Source organism: Coloeus monedula (assembly GCF_965178545.1).
Source record: "Coloeus monedula genome assembly, chromosome: 2".
Lineage (NCBI taxonomy): Eukaryota > Metazoa > Chordata > Aves > Passeriformes > Corvidae > Coloeus > Coloeus monedula.
In genome coordinates, this window is record NC_138782.1 from 51,011,245 (window position 1) to 51,028,141 (window position 16,897).

The window sequence follows — 16,897 nt, forward strand, 5'->3', positions numbered from 1 at the left end:
TTCTGTGGGGTCCTTTACTTCCCTCATGTAGTTTTGATAATGCTGATTAATTTAACACCTTTCAGATGTTTGGTTTTTAGTCTTTAGCTTTTAGTCACCTGCTTTGGAATGATTTGATGATTTATGAAATCCCTGTAAATAATCCACTTTGCAGTATAAAAAGGGAGATAGTAAGCTCTAGTCCACTTTAGAGAAAAACTGAGGAGCTAAACAAAACATAAAAAACCTGGAAGTCTCACAACAGCTAGAAAAGACTTTTACTGTTCATCCCTGAAGAACTAGGTTACTCAACACTGCTCAGGAAGATAATGGTCAAAAGAGAAACCTATTCTAGCAACCTCCAAATCTCTATGAACACTTTTCTTCTTTGTGCCACAGCATTTCTGTTTTGGCCTATGGTATTTTATTTGACATTAATTTTAATCTGTTTCCTTATAAAGTGAATATATATCCCATTCCATACAGTTTTTAGCACGCAAAAAAATTGAATTAGTTTTATCTGTTACATATGTGTGAATGTGAGAGATTTTTCTTGTGGGAAGTATGGAATAGATACTGCAGTCATAATCAGTTTTTGCATACTTTCCTCTCTTATAGTGAGCAAGATTTTTTTATTATTTTGGTTTAAAAAATACTCCTCTTATGTTGATAATATACTAATAATTTTCAAATGTTTACTTAACGTCATCTCTAATATACTTCAGAATCTGAATATAATGGATTATTTGCAAATTTGCAGTTCATTGAAATAACCAAATGTCATTGTGTTGATTTTGTAATTACCTTCACTTATTAGAGAAAATGTCTAGGAAATGTCCTGACTAAGGAAAACACCATATGTTAATCTCAGGAAAGACTCAAGTTGTTCAAATGTCTAATATATTTCTTTGCTTTGAATAGAAAACAGATCAGTCCAACTTTATTATATTTGCTTGGTTACAAGACAGAAAAAAACCCCAAAACCACAACCAAAAAACCCAACCAAAAACCAAACAGAGAACAAGAAAAGTCATCAGTTTACTTGGAGAGGGTTTTATAAGGGGACCTGAATTTTAATCCTGGATTTTTCTGTTTGATAAAACTGTGTCTTGAAAGAAGCTTTATTTTTAGTTGACTTTTGTTTTCTTTTTTTCCTTTCAGCCTTTTGTCAAAACACTTCAGACCTTGCATTTTCTTCCCTTGCTAGCTTCATAAATTATAGCAATATTGTTCAATAACAGTTGTAAGCAATGGGTGGTACCAGAGAGCCTGGCATGTTTGACTCCTCCCTTATTTCTCAATATCATCCTGTGTTGTAAGTGGGAATAATTTTGCAGCATTCGTTTACTTTGTAGCCATTAACTTAATTTTTAGTTCTTAGGGTTTATTTATTAGATTGAGATTTTTTTTGCTGGATATTTAGCTACCACTGTACCAGTCCTCAGTCTTTCTATTTGATCTGTATGGAACATATGGGAGCATTTGTTTTACAGTCTTCCTTTAGAATGGAATCTTTTTCTGATTGCATGTGTCTGGCATAGTGCTTTCCCTTCCTAAATGTGAATGAAATTTGGGCAGTCTCCAAACCTAAACACACCCTAATTTCAAAAGCCACAGAATCCCAAGGGATCAATTCCTGTTTAGTGAGGAATTAAACTCTTGTTAAACCACAAAGTTATTGTATATATCTTAGTGACTTTTTATAAATGAAGAAGCCCACACCCTACCAAAGACCCAAGTCCTCAATAATTTATTTAATATTATTAAGTTGAACTGCATTAAGTGAGAAGGACTGTGTTACTGCAGCATTGTACTGTACAGTCAGATAGCTCTTACATGTGGTTGTGTAGCTCGGTTTGTGAAGAGTTGTTTAAATATATGTTGATAATTAGCTATGTATTAATATCTAGACTATTTTAATAGGAGAATCTTAATAGATAAAACTACATGTGGAAGTGTTACTTAAATGTGCTTTTACAAACTCTCTAATAACAACGCTATCAGGTGTCAGCTGTAATTAGGAGAGAAGGCAGGTAAAATCCATTCAAGTTTCTGTATGGGGTTAGGACATATTGGTTGTGATGAGAAATGTACTGATCAGCAAATAAGTGAATGTTTACTTTGAAAACAGATTTCCTCTTAGCAGCTGGGGTTGTAGCTAAAGTATCACTGAAACAAGGTATGTCTGCTTCTGCTTGCATGTTTGCTATATCATGAAAACAATTGTATAAAAGTGGATTAAAAATGCTGTCAAATTATTATCTTTCATCTATGAATTTGCCCTTTTCAATTCTTTTCACATCACAAAAGAAACATGCATACATTCACAATTAGGCTCCCAGTTTTGTTCATACTGCCTTTAAAAGATTTAGGTCAATGCTTTCAAAAACCTCAAAATGCCTTTGCAAGAATAAAAGGCATCCAGAAGTCTGAAGCGCATGAATCTGCCACTAAGATTCAAACCATCTTGTCAGTTATTTCTTGTGATTTTTTTTGGTTTTGTTTTTTTTTTGTTTTTTTTTTGTTTTTTTGGTTTTTTTTAACTAGCAATGACAATGTGATGTCTTAATATTTTTTGGCAGAGCCTATAGATGGTACTTGAGTTCTGATGATCCAGCTTCAAAAGAATATGATATTTATTATTAACTGTGGTATCTCTGTATATCCGTGTTGTTCCAGCTACTGTTGACAAAATTCCTTAGACAAGTCACTTGATGTTTTTGAAATATATAACACAAACTTTTAAAGTCAAGTTTGGCAAAAAATAAAATTGCATACATTTAAACTGATCCAAACTCAGAGCTAAGGTTCTGTTGCAAGGGAAAAAAAAAAGCTAACCAGGAAATGGATAAGATTTATGTTGTGAGATTGAAAAAGGGCCGTTATGAACTTTGGTAAGACCAAATACAGGCTAAATTTATACTCTGGAAAAAAATAGGAAAATAATTAAACTGAAGCAGAATATTTTTGCAGTAATTTCTGTTAGATTTATGCTGTCTGATTTTAGATATGGTTAAAGCAAATTCTAGTATATTATATTATTTTTTCTAATTTGGATGCTATATAGCTTTATATAGCTAAAATTCAAGGAAAGAAATATCAGTGACATTCAAGGAGGTGCTAATGCAATCAGATTAATTACTTTTATGAGAAGTATTTATTGAATGTGTTCTCTCTTGACACAAATTTGAAGGGCAATATAAAAGCTTATTTTAATTATCCATTTGTAAATTAGAGAATAAATAGGCATTAACAATAAAGGAAGCTGGTAAAACTTCTGAGAAATGATCTTCAATAATAGCTGTGCAAAAGATACAGTATTTCTTTTCTGTCAGAATTTAAAGTACCCATAGATCACAATTCTGGATACCTGAGCCAAAATTAGTGACTTGAAATTCAGGTTTGATTCTGAACTTGGACCATGTATTTCAGCTTCTTGATTTTGGTGAAGGGTGTAAACCTTCTCTCTTGAGTTTTGCTCTGGCCTGACCATGAGTGGATCATGCTTAGCCTTTGTATCTTTGACAGTTGTTACTTCTTTGCATAAACAACCTGGGAATAATGGCTTTAAATAAAGAATAGAGAGTCTGCCTAACCTTTGGCCATGGGATTTGGTGGAGAAACATTAAGAGCTTGAACATATATGTATGTAATAGATTGCTGCGATAAGCCCTCTAATATTTCACTATGTGTAGAAGGCCAGGAGAGAGAGAATTCTCAGTATTTATTCTAAAATATTTGCAAATAACCATTTAGTTTTATGCTTCATGTTAAAATATTTACTTCTCTTTAACTGTTACGAAAAATATGTCAAGTGATTTTCCTTCAGTTTAACAGAAGAGAACATACTTTACAGACTCACCAGAAATAATGGAACTTAATTTAAATTGTTAGTATGAGAACTTGTTTACTTTTACAAAAAGTTAAGTTTTTTTCAAAAATTTACAAGTGTGAATTGAATACATGAATTTTTTGAAATTTGAGTTGAATAAATAAAATAGCTCTTTATACACAGTCATGTCATTTTCACATCTAGACCTCCATGGCTCTGATGATATGACCACTGGAACAATGCTACCTTTCTTGGCATCCTTCCAATTTCTAAAATCTATAGATTTCACTTATTGCCAAGAGAGTTCTTACTGATTTGAGAAGTGATGGAAATTTTCTTTTCTTTTAACTCTCACTTGGTTAAGAGTATTCTAGATTAAGTGTGGACACCTCCCATTTACATCTGCCTTTTTAACACAAAACCAAACCCAAGCCTTCTCGTCAACAGCACATGCAATATTTAATTTAATACTTCTGCAGTTAGTTGTCTCTTTTCTAGTCCTCATCTTGTCTCTGGATGAGTCTTCTAAGACTGGATTAAAAGTGGATTAAATTTTCTGATCCTAGGATCTTGGAAACATTCTTCTTCTCAGGATATCTTGATACAAGAAATAATTACTATAGTAATTATATTCACAGGTCCTATGTCTGCATTGACTTTGTGGAGAAAAATACCTTTGGAGGATGAAGGCCCAGGTTTCTTTCCTCACACAGAAGTGAAACTGGGCTAGGGAATTCAGGAAACTAAGTGTTATGAATGGGCCACTGCCAGTATTTTAAAATTAAAAACTGATAAATAATCCTCAGCCTAGTCCTCATTAACTGAGAGAGGTGTGATGCCATATAAACAATCAGATAAAGGAAGGCCCAAACAGGTCAGGGGGAAGTGACCTGCTCAGCACTCATGGGATCACATTTAGGATTCTATGTGCAGGTGTGGCCCCTCCAGGGCAAGAGATAGTGATATATGGGAGCAAGTCTACTGCAGAGCAGCAATGATGGTTAAAGACTTGGAGAAGTGTTATACAAGGAGAGACAGCTGGGTTGCTCAGTCTGGAAAAGAGAAAGCTCTGGGCAATCTTATCAGTATGTGCAAATACCTGACTGGGGAGGGGGAGTAAAGAACACAGAGCTAGACTCAGGGATGCCCAACATAATGACAAGACATAGTGGGCCTTCTGAATTTGAAACACTGGAAATTCCATCATTCCATTTAAATAGAAACACCTTTTTTTTTTTTTTTTTTTTTTTTTACTGCAAGGGTGTCCAAACACTGGAACAGTCTGCCTACAGAAGTCGTCAGGTCTCCATCCTTGGGGATATTCAAAACCTGGCTGGACATGATACTGAGCAAGCTTCTCTAGCTGCCTCTGCTTGTGTCAGAGTGTTCACCTAGACAGTCTCCAGGGGTCCCTTCAAACCTCAGCTATTCTATTAATCTTGGGTACAGGTACTACCACCATAATAATTCCTTAGTGTCGAGAACAAAGTTTATTGCTGGAAAAAAGAGTTTTTAATACTTCCAATCTGTTGAAGTATTTAATATATAAGATCAGACAACTTTAGAGATGACCTTTGAAGAACATCCACAGAAATGCTGGCTAAATATTAGGATACGTGACATTCAAGATAGGTGGCCTTGCAGTCATTTCCAGACTTCTTGATGTAATAAGAGAAACTCTAAAGGGCTTTTGCTAAATGTCTCTTCAATCTCTTCATCTTTCTATTTTGCATCAGTATTTTCTCCTTTTTCACGTGGGAAGATGTTCAACAATCTCAGAAAAAGTGTCCAAACCCAACTTTCTGGTTTCAGGTTCCTGATGGAGCAGGCACTATGATTTGAAACAGCTCCATCCCTCTTCTGCTAACCCTGCAAAAGCATTCAAGAAAGAATGCAGATGCAGCATATCTTATGCTTTGCCATTATCTAAGTGCTTAGAATATAATTTTCCACTGTTGTCTTCAAGTTCTGTGGTGGAGAAAGTTAAAAAATGAGTGTAATGTTTTCTTAAAGGAATAATGGTAGATGTACCTTTTTTTAACACTTGGGCAGATTGATGTTTTGAATCTCTTTTGAAAACTGCTATATTTGTCAAAAGAAGGGTCAGAAGGAGGAATTTTCATTTCACTTTTATTCCTTTCCATGCCATTCCATTTTCCAGTAATACAGTTTAGAAAAAAATTTTACCATAGCATGGAGCACAGAAAAAAGTGAGGCTCAGTTTCTGTTGATTGGAGTATTGAAGAACAGATTTCACAGTGTGCCACAGGGTTCTTCAGGAAACTAGGCAGTTTATATGTAATTTTTTTGGCTTATTAAGATAAAAATAAAAATAATTTTACTCCAAAGAAATATGCAGTAGTTCTCATGTGTTATATGTGTGACAGTTCCATTATAAATCAAATATACGTTCATTCCATTGTGGTTTTTCAGATCCCAACAAAAATTTAAAATGCAATAAACAATACAAAAGTGTTTTCATTTATTAAAAAAAAAAAATTATTTAAATGCATATTTAAAGATCAGATGACATTCAAACGTAACCTAACAAATTTGTGACGAGAAATACCACTCTCCTATTGAGTCCTTCAATTCAAAGACTTCATAAATCAGCAAAGAAAAGGCATTGGGAGTGAAGGCTATCATCTCAGTGCATCATTGAATGAGTAAATACTTTGCAGACTGCTGGCAGTAATATTATTTGAAAGATATTCTATTCTCTATCAGATCTATTTATACTTAAAATCACTCTGTAGACTCTTATAGTTTTACCATAAGCAGTTGCTAGAAAGAAAAGAAAAATCTATGAATTTGATTTGTTACAAGGTTATCTTTATCTGTGTTGTTTGACTAGTCACAACAATTTTTCATTTTTTTTTTTCCTTTGTTCCAGAGAGCACAATCAGATGAACTAGAAAAAATAGAAAAGCATAGCAAGGCATCCAAGGAAAAAGAGAACGCCAAGTCTTTGGATAAGCCAGAACAGTAAGAACACACTTATGCAAGAGCAGTTTTGCTCACTTCAGAAAACTTTCTCTGCTGCAGCAAAATATGTATGAAAAAAACCCCAAGCCTGTACCTACTGACAGTGACCCAAATAATTTTCTTTAATCAATTCTACAGGTTCCTCTATGAACTCTCACTGATTCCCAACTTTTCAGAACGTGTGTTTTGCATCCTGTTCCAATCAACGTTTTCAGAAAGCATTGGTTCAATCCGTCGCAAACTTGAATTGTTACAGAAACTGTGTGAGGTAGGTTGTGCTCTGTGAAAAAGTAGATCTAAATTTCTGATATTTAATCTTGTTAAGCTTTACTCATATTTCAAAAGTTTTCTCTTTATTTACTTAAAGTACTCATTAAAAATCTAAAGGATAGCAGAATAGAACATTTTATGATTGTTCTTCAACATCAAAGTGAATTTTAAGATTAGCTTTTGGTTCTGAATTATATCATGTTTTTGCCATCAGAGTGTATCAGTCTCTGGAAAACAGTGCACCTTCTACTTTTTTTGAAGCAAAATCTTCCCTCTTCATAGTCACTGTATCACTCCTTTTCAAAGGAATGCCAGTTCAGCTAACCTTGTGTTTGCTCAAACTTGAGAAATGTGCAACTTAATAATATCTCTGGTATCTAACATCAGATAGAGATAGCAATGTTGTATCTAGTCTGAAGAGATTACTGGAATTTTGCAGTCCCGTGCAAAACAAATATGGGGCTTTAAAACGCAGGTAACATCAGTATTTTTGATAACTTAAAACTGTTTCAATTGTTTTATGTTTTACTCTGTAATGTTTTTTATTTGATTGATTAAATGTTTTACTTGTTCCATCTGAGTGTTTTATGAACTTCTTGATTAATTTTCTCAGAAATTAAATATACCATTCACAATTTCAGTATCAGTCAAGGATTACTATTTTGTTTTTTTCAACAGGTCATGTCTGGTAATACTGTACAGATTTTCTCTTATTTTTTTCTAAGTCTCCATTTTGGAGATAACATTCTCCATTCATAAAAAATTACATATTAATAGTGTTCTACTTCTATGTGTTGCAGTAGAAGGTAACACAACATCAACAAATCTGCTCATTAACCATAAATATTAATGGGACTTTGAACTTTTTTTTTTTTTTCTGTATTTTAGACATTGAAGAATGAATCAGGCGTTATGAGGGTTCTAGGTTTGGTTCTTGCCTTTGGAAATTACATGAACGGTGGAAACAGGACACGAGGACAGGCTGATGGGTTTGGACTAGATATCCTGCCAAAACTGAAAGATGTAAAGAGCAGTGTAAGTTGACTTGAGATTTCCTGAAGGCCTGAGAAGCTTAAATTCTCAGAAAATTACTTCGTTTCTGAGTAAATGTTGTGAAGCTTATGAAGGCATGTGGAAGGGAATTCTTTTGTTGCTATGCTTATCTGATCACACTTCTAGAGTTGGATGTATTTGTAGAATTATGAAAATTAACCATCTCTTTTCACTACTATACAAACAGAAATACCTAAAATTATGTTTTAGTTCCTAGTCTGATGTACATTTGACTTTCAGTACACTTCATAGTTCCAACTTTTCTTGTAATTAGATACTATGATCTGACAGTTAAAAGTTTATTACAGAAGTGGAAAGAGTTCCATGCTGATTCAAAATATTTGTGAGGGAAAAAATGTCACTCCTGGAAATGATTGAATAGGCATCCAGAGCATTTTGGATAATCCAAAATTCATTCTTTATGTACACCATGATTACAGAGTTTGTATTTAATATTGAAACATGGAGCCACCTAGTAAAGTGCTTCTCGATTCAAGATTTGTCTAGTCTAGTCATCTCAGTAAAGACAGTGATAAGTAATGTTTTTTCTTGCTCTGTGCTAAACTGGAATTTGTGTGTTACCAGCAATTTTTGGCTTTGGTTAATCACTTCAGGGTTACATTCAAATATCTACTTTTGTTTACAAGGAAACAATAATCTTAAAGTTTCTATGGCTATATAATGAAAAATCTTACCTGAATGTGACAGATTATAGCAATAATTCTTGACCCTTAAATTGGTTCCTACCAATGTGATGAGTCACTGTCAAGATCTTCAATTCTGCAAATGGCAGACAAAGAAGAGTTGGTTTCCCTGCTTGGTCCCTCACTAAATACACATTTTTTTAGCTGCTGGGGTTGGTCGTGTGAGTAGACTGTTAACCGTGAGTTGAGAGACCATGTCAGCCATTTGCCTTTTTAAATGGGTGGAGGAACTTCATTCTTGCATCCTGGTCTCTTTTTTAAACCAAGGGAGTGGTGATGTGAATGACACTTCAGTACAATGTATTTAGAGCAGCTTATTCCAGCTGAACCTTCAAATTGGCTCTAGATCTGATATGTCACCAGTTTTAGAATTCTGCTCAGTAGAAAATGTAGGCACACTAAATTTAGTTTGGTAACTCAAGACTTGAGTATGTAATTTGCTGGAAATATTTTGACTATTAACCTTGCAATTGCAAGATACATTTTCAGTTTATTTGCTACTGATAAGTCAGGAAAGCTCTTACAAAAATCCTTTTCTGAACACATCTGAAAATTTAATTCTGTCAGAAATCCTCTTCAAATGGAAGGTTTTCTGCTGAAGTTTCATTAGAGAGATTACACAGGGGAAGCAATGAAAAAGCTCCTTCCCTCACCCCCCAAATTTCATTTATAAAAATGACTTTCTTTGTTTAAGTTAACTTTGCTTTGGTTATAGTTATAGTGTTGCAAAAGAACTTGTCTACATGAACCCAGAAACAATTTCTCTTTTCTTTGTTGAAAAATTTCAGAACATAAGGTTTGCAATCAGGTAGAATTAAAAAATCAGGAGTGTGTTCCATGAGTGTTATATCTTTCTTCATTTTATTTCATGATGAAATAGGACTTCAGGGTGGGGTTTGATTTTGATTTGGGCGGTTTTTTGTGTGTTTCTTTTTTTTTTAGTGAATGGACCAAACCAGCAAAGTATTTTTTTACACTAAATATTTCATTTATATGAATTACCTTTTCTGAATTTTTTTTTCCTGTGAGTTTCAGTAACACAGAAAACTCTTCCTCTTCTATACAGGACAACAGCAGAAGTCTTCTATCTTACATTGTCTCATATTATTTGCGTAATTTTGATGAGGTGAGTGAAAGTTAAATTTACTCTTTTAAATTCGGGTTAAGCAACCCAACTGACTAAATTTGCTCTTCTGCTGGCAAGATGCAGAAATGTGTACAAATATTCTCTGTGCTTTCAGTTATATATTTTAGTATAGGAAAAAGTAACGAGCACTGTGTAACTGTTCACTTGTGGTTTTGTCAGGATGCTGGAAGAGAACAATGCATCTTTCCTCTTCCGGATCCACAAGATCTCTTCCAGGCTTCACAACTGAAGTTTGATGATTTTCAGAAAGATCTCCGCAAAATGAAGAAAGATTTGCGAGGTACTGAACCCAGATCGTGCTAATTATATGTTGCCATTATATCTCTTCTATTTTTGTTTGTATCATTTTGAGAAATTAGATGACACTGTAAAAATAGTTGTGTATTTTTAACTTCTCAGCTATTAGTTTGTTTCTTTAATTTGCTTTTCCATGACTATGGAAATAATGCAATAATACACAATTTTCTGTAGATAACCTAAAGAGGTTTTTAAATTAAACGGCATCAAACCAGTTAGGTTAAATCTTTTGTTTCAAAACCAAACCAAAAAACTAATTTACTTTTTCTTTTTTGCACACTGATTTCAAGTCTTTGACCATAAAAAGCATTGCAAAGTGTTGGACTATGTCCATGATAAAAAAAATAATAAGAGGTTTATAACCAGGTCCAAATAGTATCTAGCAGATAAAAAGTATGACATTGTTAGAGACACTTCAAATAACTGGACTTTACTGAAAAGTAACATGCAAAGGAAGTATTTTTTTCTCCTCTTAGGAACTGTTTTCTTTAAATGAATTCAGCAAGCTTAAGGTGTATTTGCTAGACTTTGATGAAGAACATTTACCATATATTTCTTAATAACATGGGGATCTAAGCACTAGATTTGTTAAGCAAGAGTAGTTTGCACAAATGATCCATGATCTTCAATATTTTTTGCAAAAAATCTGTGTTAAACTGGTCAGTTATGTTACTGTGCTAAATCTTTGAGGGGGAGATACAAATCAAGGAGTGATCTGCCCATTACTGTTGCCTTACTGCTTTTAAATGCCATGCCTCTGGAGAGCTAGAAAAGGTTTGGTAATCCATTAATCCCTGATCAACCTACAATGGGAGGTCCTCTATTAAAACAAAAACATAACATGGTTACTAAAGGATATCTGACCTTCCCTTCTTGCTTCTATCAAACTTTGTTTGGATGTTTTAAAAGTTATTTTAAATATTTTGAGGTAATATTTAAAGTTGTATCAAGGTCACTTAGTGTGATACTAGGGAGTGAACTGTAGCATCATCCATTTACTGCTCCTGAACAATCTAGGGAGCAAAAATCTCACAATTCAGTCATGAAAACTTGTTTCTATACTTCTTGCAACTTCCAGATAATCTCAGAGCTGATCTCCAAGCTTGCACATGTAGAAGATACATAGGTCTTATTTAAAAAAGATACTTGAATTCAGGTGCATGTTAACAAATATCCATGGGGGCAGATTTTATTCCTCACAAATTTACCAAAAATGTTTTTTGGTACATTAAAAGTTAAGTGTTTTTAGATCAAGGTTGAAATTTGCACACAGACATAAATCTCTTGTGGAATATATCCACACTGTGCAGTGATCAAAGCAGGGGTTCTGTAGAAATGGAAATTACACGCTTCGATCTGCCTTCAGATTGCAGTTGAATTCTTTCTGTGCTTCCAATCCAACCCTTAGGCTCGAGACTCTTCTCTGTAGTTAATGAAACTGAAGAATAACTAAAAACACCATTGCTGGTACAAGCTTTTTTGGGGACAGCATCAGCATCTTCATCCTCTCCTGAATGTCATGACAATTTCAAAACCAGACTGCAATCTCAGTCGTGACTTCTTAATAGTCTCCAGAGATGCAAAATTCTTTGTGGTTTCTTTTCCAAAGAAAAGTGTCAATCTAAATTAAAAACAATTTCTGTTAAAAGATTTTATGACTGCAAGAGCAGTAGAAGTAAATTTTAGTAATACATTAAAAATTCTAGGTATTCTGATAGCTTGTTGTAATGATTTCAGTGAGATAGAATAGCCTGTCTTAATGACAATCATTTCTAAATAGAGTACAAATTTTAACAGAATGCATAAAATTACTTGCAAATGGGTTTTTTACTTCATTTACTCTAAGTACACTGCCCAATTTGCTAATGAAGACATGGAATCTTATGAGTTACTAGAACTATTAAGTGCCTCATCAAATGACTGAACAGGAAGAGAGTTGTATGATGCTGAGAAAATTCTGACAAAATTCTAAATATGAACCGATTAATTTGAAGTCAGTGTGAGTAAATGAGTATTGATTATTCCTGGGAAACACTGACTTTAAAGTCATAGAAATAAATGCCCAGAATACATTACTATTTTATACTGAGATGTGGACTGTAACTTTGTACTTATATTCATCAGTAATTAGATGGCAGATTTCACCATTTGGTGAGGGAGGGGCATTTGATTTGTTTTTTGTCACTGAGATACAGAAACTTGTTCATAATATTGATGCAGGCAGTATCACCATTTTAAGGGTATTCTGTTCATGTTAGTTTCAAATACCCTGAAAACCATGCAGTGAGATCATGCTTATTACAATGGGGGAAGGAGGTGTTGGTTCACCCAGGAAAAAAGTCTTCTGCAGATATTTTATTTCTGACTTCAAAAACTTTCCTGGATCATTATTCAAAGGTAAATTTCATTCCAGAAGGATCCTTTCATAAAACTTAAAAAACCTCAACAGAATACCCACAAAGTGGAGGACAGTTATTATTAAAAAAAAAAGTTTCATAGCTGTAACAGTAACAGTTCATTTTAGTACTGTTGTATTTTTCCACCAAAGATGACAGTAATATACACAGAGACATGCAGCTATAAATAGTCTTCATGATTCTGTAAAATAATTTTGTTGATGTGCTCTTTCACAGTTCTGAGTTTGGGCTTGTGTTTGTATTAGAGTTATTATGCTGACTGCTTAAAAAGAAAAAGGACTCGTGATGTTCAAACTTCTGTGCTTTCTTCCCTTTTGACTATCGAGGCTGTTGTCCATATTTAAGTGTTCATGAACTCTATGCCTTGGCACTTTTAAAAATCTTAGAAATGAAAATTTCTTCTAGTATTTCAAATTAGAAGTGCAAGTCCCAAAGATTTTTAGAATCATACCGTGTCTGTTCCAAGATGAATAAGACAGAAACTTGGTTTTTTTAAATAATACAACTCTCCAGGATAAAATTTATATACCAGATTTTTTTTTTTTTTTTTTTTTTTTTTTTTTTTTTTTTTTGGTAAGGTAGAAGACCAAAGAACAGGTAGATCCTTTAACTAACAAATCAAGTGAGTTTGGCTCCATCTGTTGCTCCTAGATTTCACAGCTCTCCAGGATTCCCACTTTAGCCTTTTTGACTTCAGTGACATATAGTTTGTTAAGCAACTTGATCTGCTTTTGATCTCTCCTGGCTGTCAGCAACATTCCTTGATGCAGTCATGCCAAGCAATGACTTCTGCTCCTATGTCATTCCACAGAAGAAACTTTAGCACTTGCCACATGACTTAAATCAACTCACCATGTAAAGAAAATTGGGCATCCAGGGTCACAGGAGCAGTGTGTGACTCTCACTGATTAGGACCTCTGTTATGTAATTGTTGGTATCAGTATGTTTTTCTAGACACTTCAGAGTGCTCCAGGCAGAGCAGAAAGATGTGGAAAACATGTATTAATCAAGATTCTAACCCTCTTTGCTCTGACACTCTTAAGGTAAAATTGTGGTTTAGGAACATGTTGGATTTCTTGCCCATGAAATTCTTCAAGATGTATTTAGGAAAGAACTAGAACACTAAAATGGCATTAAGAGTTACAAAATTATGGCAAGTTAAAAAATGTTTAGAAGCTATTCTTTGGCTACACATTAGCATTCTAGCCTTACAACATTAAGTTTATTCTTACTAATCAGAAACTAATTCATCACTTGTCACTTATTGCAAAACTTTCACTGAAGCTCAGCTAAAAGGGAATTAGAAACAATGTCAGGCAGAAAATAAATCTCACTAGTAGAAGAGATTAATAGTACAATACGATGCAGATTGCTATGAAACTGAGTTGAAGTCAGTACTTGTTTATGTGTCATAATGTCATATTTAATATATTTGATTAGTCACTGACTACAAGCAATAATTATGATAATTTAACATTATTTTTTTAGTTATGCTTTCTTTTCCTATTCTGAGTGTTTACAACTCACTGAAAAGTCTCCATCCAAAGAAGCTAGGCTGTGTGGCCCAGTACATCTCCCTGATTTGGAATAAATGTGACTGAGAATGTTTATAAAGTGTTAAGCATTTGCAGAACACTTTGTATTTTAAAAGTATGTTCCAAGAAAAGCCCCAGAGTATCTTGGAAAATTATACGTCCCCTATTTTTTCAGTGCATCTTACAGTCACCTTAAGTTACCTATTCATGTTGGACCTGCTTGTTGTAGAGCTGTTATGTGCTCTCATGTTTAACACCTGCTGTGTGAATAAGAGCATTGGAAGTACCATAATGTGGGATAGAAAGACTTTTTAAAAGTTGTATTTGGGATGGTGTCAATATGGGACTGAGAGAGTTCGGATAGTAATAGGCTCACTAATCATTCCTCTTGCCTCAGTAAAGGTTACCCTTAACACCTAGAAAGAGTTCCCATACCTGAGAGTTCAGTCAAGCTGTAGTTGAAACTGAATTTTCCTCTTCATGGATGAACTGTGTCTGGGGTGTAGGGATTACTTTGCAAAATAAGATTGCATCCACTATTAGTTCTTTCATAAGTAATATTAATGCTTTCAGACTAAAATTTTTTAAAATGTATCATTCTATTTGCCCCTTTCTTTCTCACACACACATATGTATCCTTGTATCTTTTCATATTCCCAACTGTTTCCATCAGAGTTCTGATGATGGATCTAAGACACTGGCAACATTTCAATGCCACTTCTTGATCAGAAGCAGGAGTGGTATTAATTGCGACTTCAATTAACAAACTTGAGCAGCCTTAAGCCATTTATGGCCCCTCTTCAGATGGAAGAAAAGGAAGGGATTGCTCTTCTGAATTTGATTGTCTCCCTCCTTAAGGAAGAGAGGGACAATCTAAGGATTGATTAATTTTCCAGTTAAGGAAAGGCCTCAAGTATAATCTGGTGATCTATCTTTTAAAAAGCTAAAGTTTGGTGAAATAAAGTGTATCCTAAGAGGTTTTCCAGAAAATTAAGGTTTTTTTAATGTGCTCATACACTGATATTTCAAGTTTCAAGAGAAGACGGAGATGAAGTAGAGAGAATTGAAGTAGTGAAAAAATTGTACTCTTTGGAGGTTGGATACATTTCATCATCAAAAACATTCTGTTCTAAGACAATTTGAAATTTTGGTTTTGTAATTCTCTGTCAACAGTTTTGATATAAATGTGAATGAAGATATTTTACAATTAATAAATATATATATATTTTTTTTTTATGATCCGTAGATCCATATTGTGATAAAATAATGCCTTCAGTCTTATTATAAAATGCCAAATCACTCAAGGTAATTAATAGCAAAGTGGTTTGGGTCAGTCCTCCAGTTATCTGTACCATTTACAGAAACCTTTACAGAACCTGCCTTTACACAAACAGATATTGTTTAACCATATTAAATCTTTACTTTTGCCTACTCTTTAACACCTGTACACCCCCAAATTCTAGCTGTTTGTTCAGTTATCACAGAAAGGGTTAATTGCTGCAGCTATGCTGCATGCAGACTCCTAAACCTAAACCAGATGTAAACTAAAGCCAGGCTTTCAGTCAATCTGTGAGTCATATTTTACTGTCCTTAAAACTCCAAACAAGGAGCTGTCTATGGAAGCCCTTGAAGACTCAGCAGTTCTTAGTGTAAGTCATTGCAATTCCAAAAAAAATAAATAAAATTAAGAACTCTTTCTGTATTTGTGGCTGGGTTCATCAGAGTTTGTCTTTTGATGAGGCCAGCATTGTTTCCTTTAGATAAAGTCTAAACTTCCTCTTAAAGTCACAGGTTGCAGTTGTAAGGAACCCAGAAAGCACTGAGGAAGTTGAGAAAACAGTGGTTATGTTGTCATATGGTTTTCAGACAAGCAGGACACAGGCACATCTCTTGTGGAAGTCTGAGCACTCAGAACCTCAGAAAATTAAGGACATAATTTCAAAGCTTCCATAAAGGCTTAAAAGCAAAGTCTATCAAGTCTCAATTAAAGGTGTGCTCTCAAGTATCTTAAACTATCTTGAAAATCCACCTGACTTCTAGCAGACTTCTGTAGATAAGTATGTGGTTTCTGAATTAGTTAATAAAAACAGCCTAATGAAGCTGTTAATTATTCATCCAAGACAATTCATAAGTCTGCTTGCTTGCTTTTTTATTTTGTTACTGTTTGGTGTGGGGGTTTTGTTGGTTTGTTTGTTTGCTTTTATTTTTCATTTAGTTTTCATATTTTGGGGGTTTGAAAAGAAAAATCCTGCTGCCCATTGTTACCCTGGCCAAAGAAAATGCAGAAAGCCTGAGGAGCAGCTGGTCATCTGCTCACCCATTTTGTTCAAAAATACATCTTTTATGTTTAGAAGAGATTTGTACTTCCAAGGGCTAAAATTTGGCATCCAACAGAACCAGCTGGGAAATGTGCACTAAAAAGATACTCTGAATGTTGAAAACTTCTTATTTCTCCTTTGAAAAAAGGTAAAGCAACTATTTCTGATAATGAGACTGAGTGCATTTTACATCACAGAATCACTAACTGAAAATGTTGGTGCAAAGCACAGAAATTTTTTGTCACTTTTCTTTTCTGTATAGATGTCTCTTAAATTATATTTGCTGTTGTGAAACTTCACGTTTTTAGTAAAGTGACCTGAAATAAAAATAAAAGAAAAAAATAGGATGAGCAAACTAAC

General features: G+C 34.1%; 1 protein-coding gene across 1 annotated transcript in view; it reads left to right on the top strand.

Moving 5' to 3' along the window:
* Positions 1-16,897, top strand: part of FMN2 (formin 2) — a gene marked incomplete at both ends in the record, with an annotated part of 150,867 nt that overhangs the window by 86,292 nt on the left and 47,678 nt on the right. Inside the window, 5 exons of the mRNA XM_082302427.1 lie at positions 6,705-6,796; positions 6,935-7,064; positions 7,955-8,101; positions 9,890-9,949; positions 10,130-10,250. Coding sequence (XP_082158553.1) covers positions 6,705-6,796; positions 6,935-7,064; positions 7,955-8,101; positions 9,890-9,949; positions 10,130-10,250 — 550 coding nt within the window. The remainder of the gene's footprint in view (positions 1-6,704; positions 6,797-6,934; positions 7,065-7,954; positions 8,102-9,889; positions 9,950-10,129; positions 10,251-16,897) is intronic.